Genomic DNA, 9522 nt, shown 5'->3' on the forward strand with positions numbered 1-9522 from the left:
CATGAAAGAATGTGGTCGGCATGAATTCTCTGCTTACTTGTACCGCCAGCTCAGAATACCGCCGCTCAGCACCATGTTCTCCTGCCGCTCGCCTTCCGCACTCCGGCGCCAAAGCCTCAGCATTCCAAGGTTAGCCCGTGATGACTTCCGCATTGCAACGTCAAGCGTTCCGCCGCCTCGTCTGCGCTGATGCGGCGTCTCGCTCATGTCCCACAGCCCCAGCCAGCCACTGTTCCAACTTTTCCCATTACCTCGCGCAGGACGCTTGTAGGGCCGCGTCTATGCCGTCTGCTCGAGACTCTGGCTCACCCTCTGCATATATATGCTTTGGCCGCTCCGGTCGGGCTAGTGGAATCTCTGCATAGCCACCGATCAAAAGCTTCGGCATTATCGGGCACACCCTGTTGAGTGAAACACACATCGTACCGAGAGCCTGTCCCTACCCAAACTTCCGCCTGCATCGCGCCGCTGGGTACGGCTGAGGGTCCGCTTTATTGGGTGATGATGAGGGCTTCTGCATTCGATACTGACGATCTAGAGCTATGAGGGCAAACGACCAAGTACGTCTGGAAGCTAGGTCGCTGCGTGACGCCTGGAACCAGGTGCCCTGCGCTTTCCGTCTTCCGACGACTGGTCATATTAGATTAACGTAGCGAGTCAAGTCGGAGTGCACCTGATCTGTCTCCACCATCCTTTCGATCCATGCTGGGCGCTCGCCTTCGAGCGTGCCAACGTAACATGGAGCTAATAACCCCTCATCTTCACCTACGGCCCAGTTTCCAGCCTCCACAAACACTCCTGTTTGCATCTGCGGTCTGCTGTCTTTTGCAGCCTGCTATTGTGTCTTCAAGCTCACTCCACCTTTGCATTACTCCGTCCGTGAAGCACGGCTTCAGCTGGGCCGCACGTACTTGCTTAGCCGCAGATAAGGCCCCCATGACGCTGATCGAGCCTTCTACCACGAATCCCTCTGCCCAACGACTGCCTCAATTAAGGCCGAGTTGTTCTGACAGTTGTTCGCAATCGATACACGATAGCGTCAACATCAGCGTCCCTCCAGACCTTTGCTCGCCACCGATCGACACAGCTTACGAAACGACACAGCTCGTGAAAAAAGGTGCAAGACGTCTGTGGAACTGCTCGTATGGCTGAGTCTGAATACGGCGCCGGTCCCTGGGTTCACGATAGGATAGGCGCTCGAAACTCAGATGCAGAGCTGACTGCCCCGCTTCTCGCCGCGCATACACCGTTCCAACAACAACTGCCAACGTTGTATCGAAATCCATACATGTCCAATAGCAGCCCCTCCATGTCTCAGGCTCAGGATGCACCAAATGTGTCTACCAGCAGCCACCCACAATTATGTCCAGCTTTGCCACCTATTGGAATGCGTCACCACTACTATGCTCCTCATGCACACTCGTACCAGTTCACAAACCCTCAAAGACCATCGCAAACCTGGAACGGGCCTCCGCACCTTTATCCCGGCCAGGCATTCTACGACCCCGGCGTCACTTCTCAGGGTGACCAGCTGCGCCATCATTTAGGAGCACCGAGTCACAACTTTCCGCTGCTAGGGTCACCACATGCCGCGCCTCCTTCGAATCCCCGACATCGCCATGATTACAGAAGACACGATCAGAGAATGAGTGCTGGGGCGGTGGCAGGTAGTATGCCTACTGACAATACACGATTCCCCGAAGCACGGGGTTCAGTAGCACCCCCGGAAGCCCGGTTCCAGCATCCTCGACCACCACTTCAACAAGCAATCCACCCAGGTGAGGCACTGTATTCTGGTTTGCCTGAACGTCCGTGGCCGTCACACGAGGTTCCAAGCCGCCGCTCAGACCGTAGCGTATCTCCGCGCACGTCGAATCGCCGTAACTTTGAACGATACTCGGTTGACCTCTCCCATTCCAGCACGTCGTCTGACGCAGAAGAAGCGGCTGCCCGTGCGCCGCCGCTGAGTCGTATGAGGCATCGATCTAGAGAAGTACGGCCGCGTATCGCGGGCCGCTACCCGCCTCAATTCGATCCCAACATTGCTACCGCTCGCCAAATTGATCAATTGAAGAACAGTCTCCAGCGCCATCTACCAAGTACGCTTCCAGAGAAGGCGTCCAAGGCTTGTGACATTTGCCAGAAAGACTATGCCACTACACGTGTGTCGCCTACAGAAGAGGAAGAAATTGCAATTGAGCTTTCGTGTGGACACACGTTTGGAGAGTTCTGCATAGGTCAATGGGTAAGTGGTAGTCGCTTGGAGATAGCAGATGCTTGCTCACATGACCTAGTTTGATACGTGCAGAACACACAAGAACAAAGTTACCTGCCCCATGTGTCGGAAGCAGCTCATCGAAGCGCCAGCACCACGATTTATGCCGAGCATGATGCAGGGGCAAGCGTTTCTTGATCTGCTCGCTCGCCAGAATATGCACGTCACTGATCTCTACGGCCACTTCCAGCAGGCGTGAGCGCTGTGAGGTGTTGGACTCAGGATGCGATTTTCGAAGCTATGATATCATTGTTTTACACGGATGACCTTGGCAGGTCAGTCGAGGCGTTGTAGATGGGTAGGGAGTTTGGGTGGCTGTTGCACACTAGGTGCGTAATTGGGGTGAAGAGGCATCAGACTGGATTTGTATATAACAAGGTGGTCAGCGGCATATAAACATCAGCATCTTTGTGGATAGCACTTTTGCATGTGCAGCCCTTGCGTCGATCTGGGCTCCACTTCCCGGGATGCCTGGAATTCATCGTTGCCCGGAGCCCACCTAGCCCCAAACATGCACCCCGCCATCAACACAAACCTGACCCGATACACCCAAACCCGTCAAACAAGACATCGTGTGAGATACTGCGCTGCATGACTGCTGTCGCCGATTGCTTGCGCCCCCACTGCCGCCTCTTTGCTTCTTCGTGCCTGCTTGCGCCCCACGGCTCTTAGCTGCTGCAATCCACCGCTCCTTCCCCGTCGCCCAGTTGCCATCGCGCCATGGAGGACAGCAACAGAGACAGCTTCCAAATGCCCACCCCTCCACCTCCACTGCAAATCCGCGACAACGCAATGGACCGCCCAGGCACCCCGACGGGCGAGGCCTTCATGAGCCCGCAGCAGACGCCCCAGGGCAGCCCAAGCAAACACCACCAGCCGCCCGGCGCATTCGATCTGCCGCATGTCTTCGAAAATGCTATGCGGCTACTGCCTACCATGGGCTCGCCATCCAAGACGAAGCCCGGATCGCCCACATCCCCCAACAAACTGCAGATCGGCAGCAATGGCGCTGACTACGGCAACATGGAGAGTCCCAGTTTCGCCCCGGGCAGCCCCACACGCAAGTCGAACCAGGAGAACACGCCCCCGAGTGGGCGCCCAGGCCTGCAGAAGGAGTCGAGCTACCTCACACACGCAGCACAGTCGCGGCAGGAGCCCTACAGGACGCGCGAGGACGGCCAGTCGACACGCTACATCAACGGTCCACAGCGCCTTTCCCCGGAAGAACTCGAGAAGGCGAGAAAGCCAGCCGTAAAGCGCCTGGCAAACGTGACCCAGCTGTGTAGGTTGCCTCTCCTATACCGCGGTCATCCAGTGCTAATGACTATCTAGACTTCCTCGACTACTACTACGACCTCCTCACCTACGTACACAGCCGCCAGAGCCGCCTAACCCAGTTCAAGGCTCAGAACCCTCCCCCTCCAGACACACCCGAAGAAGAGTACAACGATGCCCTCACACAGTACCTCGGCCGCGAGCGTGCCAACCTCCGCAAGCGACGCACCCGGTTAAGGCAGGGTGACTTCCAGATCCTCACACAGGTCGGCCAGGGTGGCTATGGACAGGTCTACTTGGCTCAGAAGAAGGACTCGCGTGAGGTGTGCGCTCTGAAGGTCATGAGCAAGAAGCTGCTGTTCAAGCTGGACGAGGTTCGCCACGTCTTGACAGAACGCGACATTCTGACCACAGCTAAGAGCGAGTGGCTGGTCCGCTTGCTCTACGCCTTTCAAGATGACAAGAGCATCTACCTTGCTATGGTGAGCCGCATCGATACCCAGGCTTAAACAGTGTACTGACAACTGCCAGGAATACGTCCCTGGAGGCGACTTCCGAACCCTTCTCAACAACACTGGTGTCTTGCACAACCGGCATGCACGTTTCTACATCGCCGAGATGTTCTCGTGTATCGACTCGCTACATCAGCTGGGTTACATCCATCGCGATCTAAAGCCCGAGAACTTCCTGATCGACAGCACCGGCCATGTGAAGCTGACCGACTTCGGTCTCGCAGCTGGTATCCTTGCGCCCTCCAAGATTGAGTCTATGCGCATCAAGCTCGAATCCGTCAGCGACGTCATTTCGCCATTCGGCCGGCCTATCGAAGAGCGATCGGCAGCTCAGCGACGAGAGAACTACCGCTCTCTTCGCGAGCGAGACGTCAACTACGCAAAGAGTATCGTTGGCAGTCCCGATTACATGGCACCTGAAGTATTGAAAGGCGATGAGTACGACTACACAGTTGACTACTGGAGTCTTGGATGCATGTTGTTCGAGGCTCTGGCCGGTTATCCGCCATTCGCCGGTGCCACAGTAGACGAGACCTGGCAGAACTTGAAGCAGTGGAAGAAGGTTCTACGGAAGCCCGTCTATGAAGACCCATCCTACTTCCTCTCGAAGCGCACATGGGACCTCATTATCCGTCTCGTGGCTTCCAAGTCTACCCGCTTCCGCAACATTTCCGAGATCCATGCCCATCAATACTTCGCCGAGGTTGACTGGGCGAGACTGAGAGAGCAGAAGGCACCCTTCGTACCCGAATTGGACAGCGAGACAGATGCTGGATACTTCGACGATTTCGGTAGCGAAGCCGACATGGCAAAATACAAGGAGGTACACGAGAAGCAGGCTGCTTTGGAGGCCATGCAGGACCGCAACGTCCAGATGGGCAAGGGTTTATTCGTTGGATGTAAGTCTTGATTGTCAAATGTGTAAATGTCAATCGCTAATCATGCTGTAGTCACATTCCGCCACAAGAAGACAGCCGACGAGAACGGCAAGCCATCGAGCCCGAGGAAACCGCTCCCCATGGTTGAGGAGAACTTTGGCACGATATTCTGAGAACATTCGTTCTACCCTGGGTGTCGAGGCACTGGTTGCGTCGGCGCTCTCTCTCCTTCGTATATCTGTTTCTGTGTTCATCGCAGCGCCTGAAAGCTGTGAAGTTGAGACGAGTTACGAGATGCGTGCATGGTGTAGTCGCTTGCCAAGTCACACGTCATAGTATGATTGTCACCCGTGGACATTTGGCGTTTAGTTCGGATAGCATAGTTTATTGGGCGGGCAAGTGCGTTGTATGCATTCGAGACGTCGTGTATTAGTAGATAAGTACACAGGTATGAAGATAGTGATTACTGAGAACGCGGAATACAACCTGTACTCAACGATGAATCAATCTCGTGGATCCGCACGAAGTCACCTGACCGCGGGATCCAGGGCGACGCGCTAGTTGCTAGTGCCCGCCCGCGCGCCCTTTCGTCCCCTCAATCACAAAGCCCACTCCACCTTACGTCAACCCACATACGACACCACTACAATGCCCGGTCTAGTCCAGCGAGGACGAAAGCGCCCGTCGCGCGCTATCAGCGAGGACCCCGAAGAATCTTCCGATGCCTCGTCCTCACCTTCCACAAACGGCAAACGCGCCCGCCATGGCCGAGACGCGCCTTCCAGTTCTGCGCAGACGAACGGCGACCCGAACGGCTCGAGCGAACAGACTGAAGGCGATTTCAAAGCAGGCTCTCTCGTCAGGGTCAAGCTTGTCAATTTCGTTACATACACGGCTGCGGAGTTCCATTTAGGGCCAAGCCTAAACATGGTCATCGGCCCCAACGGCACAGGAAAGAGTACCTTGGTCTGCGCAATCTGTCTAGGTCTGGGATGGGGCAGCGAACATCTGGGAAGAGCTAAAGAGGTGGGACAATTCGTCAAACACGGCGCTGCCGAAGCCACCATCGAGATCGAGCTCGCAACGGGTCCTGGCAATGGCCCCAATCGCATTGTCAGGCGTGTCATACGCAAGCGTGACAACAAGTCCGTCTTCTTTCTTGACGGCTCACTCGTGTCGAAGAAAGAGGTACAAGACATGGCCAGACAATACTCCATTCAGATCGACAACCTCTGCCAGTTTTTACCGCAAGATCGTGTAGTGGAGTTCGCGAGGATGAGCGACGTCGACCGATTACGAGAGACCCAACGCGCTGCAGCGCCTCCGCAGATGGTCGCATGGCATGATGAGCTCAAGAATCTGCGTACACAGGAACGCGCTTTGGAGACGAAGCAGAATAACGAACGCAACCATCTGGACATGCTGGAGAAAGCACAAACCGCAACAAAAGATGACGTAGATCGCTACCATCAACGAGAAGGCCTTTTGCGGAAGTCGAAGTGCTTGAAGTCGGTCAAGCCTATCATCGAGACGAAAATCCTCAAGACTGAGATTACTGCAGTAAAGGCAGAAATTCGAGACGCCAGACTGGAGCTCGATCAAATCAACATCGACATAGAACCAGCGCGAAGGGCTCAAGCAGAAGTCGAAACATATCAGAACGACATTGAGCAAATTGTAAACCTTCGGAAGAACCGCGTCGACATGATCAAGACACAGGCTGAAAAGCTCGCGACAAAGATTGAGACCGGCAAAGCGAAAGCGGCGGAAACTGACAATCAGATCAAAGCTGAATTGAGTTCGAAGAAAAAGCGCGCAGATGACATGGTTCGCCTCAACCGTGATATCACCAGGCTGGAAGCCCAGCGACAGGACCAACCCGCGCAATTCGACGCTGAATCTTACGAGCAGCGCAAGTCAGATCTTCGCGACCAGATCTCTACTAACATGGGCCTCATTTCCGACAAAAGGAGCAGCATGAAAGAGCTAGCTACCCGCGCTGGCGTCGTGAAAGCCCGTCACACGCAGCTAAAAGCTAATCAGGATCGGCTGAACACACAGAGCGGAAAGCAGGCCAGCCTTTTGATGAGAATTTCCCGTGAGACCGCTGCCGCATGGGAATGGATTCAAAGGAACAAAGCGTCTCTGCAGTTGAAAGGTGAAGTCTTCGGGCCACCGATACTGGAATGTTCCGTCTCAGATCCCAAGTATGCCAAGGCCTTCGAGAGTCAATTGAAAAAGGGCGATCTCATTGCCATCACTTGTACCACCAACGAGGACTCGAAGATGCTGGGCAAGCGTCTGCTCAGTAACAAAGCCAACGGCGGGCAGGGACTCAGCGAAGTCTATCTTCGAACATCACTAAAGCCCCTCTCTTCGTATCAACCGCCCATGGCCAGGGTAGGCTTGGCCCAATACGGGTTTGAGGGGTATATTTTAGACTACGTCAAAGGACCCGACGAGGTCTTAGCCATGCTTTGCGAAGCCTGTAAACTGCATCAGATCGCGTATGCTGCAACGCCACTATCTGATGATGTACATAAGTTTGTGGAGGAGCGAAGCCCGATTCGTAGCTGGGTGAGTGGTTCGGACACGTATCGCGTGATCTCACGCTACAACCAGTCTTCTACGTCCGTTATACCACTGAGACCAGCACAATCTTTCGTAGATCAGCCAGGCAATTCGGATGAGTTGCGAGCCATCATTGAGGAACAAAAAGGGCTAGTACAAGAAGGAGAAGAGCTACGCGAGAACCACAAGATCCTCAAGGACGAAGTCAGCAAACTCGAGGGGGAGAATGAGGGTCTCAAACAACAGAAGGTACATGCAATTGCCACTGGATGCAAATGCGCCAATTACTGACAATGTGGTAGGACGCTGTGCAAGCTGAGCAAGACGGCTTGAAGAAGGCTTTCGCCGAATGGGAAGCTCTACCCGACAAAATTGGTGGGTAATTACACACGTGAGAAGGAGTACTCGCTAACTATGTCTAGCATCGAAACAAGCCGACCTACACAGCAAAACGCAGGAAAATGCAGAGACCACTGCCCGCATTAAAGCTATCAAAGCCGACGCTCGTGCTACACTACTGCATGTCGCGAACCTGACACTTGAATATGCTGTAAGTCACGAACGATCGGTCACCGGAGTCCCGCTGACGATCCCACAGAAAGTTGTAACCCAAATGAGGGCATTCCACGAATCGCTTGTCGAGGCTGAGATCCGGCTCATCGAAGTCAAGTCGGAGCTTAGGGGCCTCATAAAAGAGAACAGCGCGATCCTGGACAGACAGAAAGCGCAAGAACACAAGATCAACGAGCGCACGAATCACGAGCGTGTTCTTCGGGCCAAGTACAGAGAGCTGCAAGAGGCTACGCAGAGCGACATCTACAGTCTCAGTGAAGAAGAAAGGCAGATCGTCATGGAATACAAAGAGCTTCCCACACTCGAAGCCTTGGAGCTAGAGGTTCAGTCGGTCAACGCCCGGCTAGAGATGATGGCCGAAGGTAATCCTGGGGCGATCAGAGCCTATCAGAAGCGTGCGGGTGACATCGAGAAAACGCGTGAGAACCTGGAACAGTACGCTGCCAGTCTCGAAGACATCAAAGAGAACATCACAAACATCCGCCAAAAGTGGGAGCCCGAACTTGACGTTCTCATTCGCAGGATCAGCGGGGCTTTCGCACACAACTTCGAGCAAATTGGATGCGCTGGTGAAGTCCAGGTGAACAAAGACGAAGACGACTTTGACAACTGGTCCGTCCAGATTTCAGTCCGTTTCCGGTAAGCTCAGACTATCGTGCTCATACGCAAACCTAGCTAATGATTCCAACAGAGAGAACGAGCCGCTCAGCGTATTGAACTCTCACCGCCAGTCTGGTGGCGAGCGCGCCGTGTCAACAATCTTCTACCTCATGGCATTACAAGACCTTGCCCAGTCACCATTCCGCGTCGTCGACGAAATCAACCAGGGTATGGATCCCCGCAACGAACGCATGGTACACGAGCGCATGGTGGACATTGCATGCCAAGAGAACACGAGTCAATACTTCCTCGTCACCCCCAAACTTCTGCCTGGTCTCAAGTACCACGAGAAGATGAAGGTGCATGTCATCAACTCTGGAGAGCACATTCCAGTTGCACAGGGTGTTCAGGGCGAGTGGAACTTGTCCAGTATGGCTGAGATTGCATTGCGAGTGAGGAGGAGCGTTGCAGTTGCATGAGCACTGGAATCGCGTGGCGCAGACCATTACGATACGTGCGTGGGTGGGATAAACAGGAGTACGAATACCACGGTAGTCTAGTGTGGTTCATGGTTTGATATGTCTCACAGCGGGTGTGTTTGGTAACGGCGTTGAGCAACCGCCATGCAGGTACGACGGACAGCAGTCAGCGACATTTACTGTACATCGAATGTTCTCAATCCCTCTTATCGGCGCTATCCTATAGCGCGCGCAGGATATATATTGAGGTACCCGTATCCGTACATGTGCATGCAATCGTTTCCCTGGATACACTGTGTTTGTGCGACCGCTAATGCGACTAAGCGTCCCTGTGTGCGACACCAACAGTTCAGGAATGC

The 9522-nt window shown here is 54.3% G+C and overlaps 2 protein-coding genes across 2 annotated transcripts; both read left to right on the forward strand.

Annotated features, from left to right (window-relative positions):
- Positions 1 to 2995: 2995 nt before the first annotated feature.
- J4E88_008121 (uncharacterized protein) lies at positions 2996 to 5113 on the forward strand (the record flags this gene model as incomplete). Its single annotated transcript, XM_049401734.1, has 4 exons — positions 2996 to 3557; positions 3608 to 4032; positions 4082 to 4961; positions 5013 to 5113. The coding sequence occupies 4 exons, from the start codon at positions 2996 to 2998 to the stop codon at positions 5111 to 5113; spliced, it is 1968 nt and encodes a 655-aa protein (XP_049252807.1).
- A 475-nt stretch (positions 5114 to 5588) lies between these two features.
- On the forward strand, positions 5589 to 9163 carry J4E88_008122 (uncharacterized protein; the record flags this gene model as incomplete). Its single annotated transcript, XM_049401735.1, has 5 exons — positions 5589 to 7760; positions 7814 to 7886; positions 7934 to 8061; positions 8110 to 8723; positions 8776 to 9163. The coding sequence occupies 5 exons, from the start codon at positions 5589 to 5591 to the stop codon at positions 9161 to 9163; spliced, it is 3375 nt and encodes a 1124-aa protein (XP_049252808.1).
- Between the last annotated feature and the right edge of the window lie 359 nt (positions 9164 to 9522).

Source organism: Alternaria novae-zelandiae (assembly GCF_023758075.1).
Source record: "Alternaria novae-zelandiae strain BMP 2774 chromosome Unknown scaffold_17, whole genome shotgun sequence".
Lineage (NCBI taxonomy): Eukaryota > Fungi > Ascomycota > Dothideomycetes > Pleosporales > Pleosporaceae > Alternaria > Alternaria novae-zelandiae.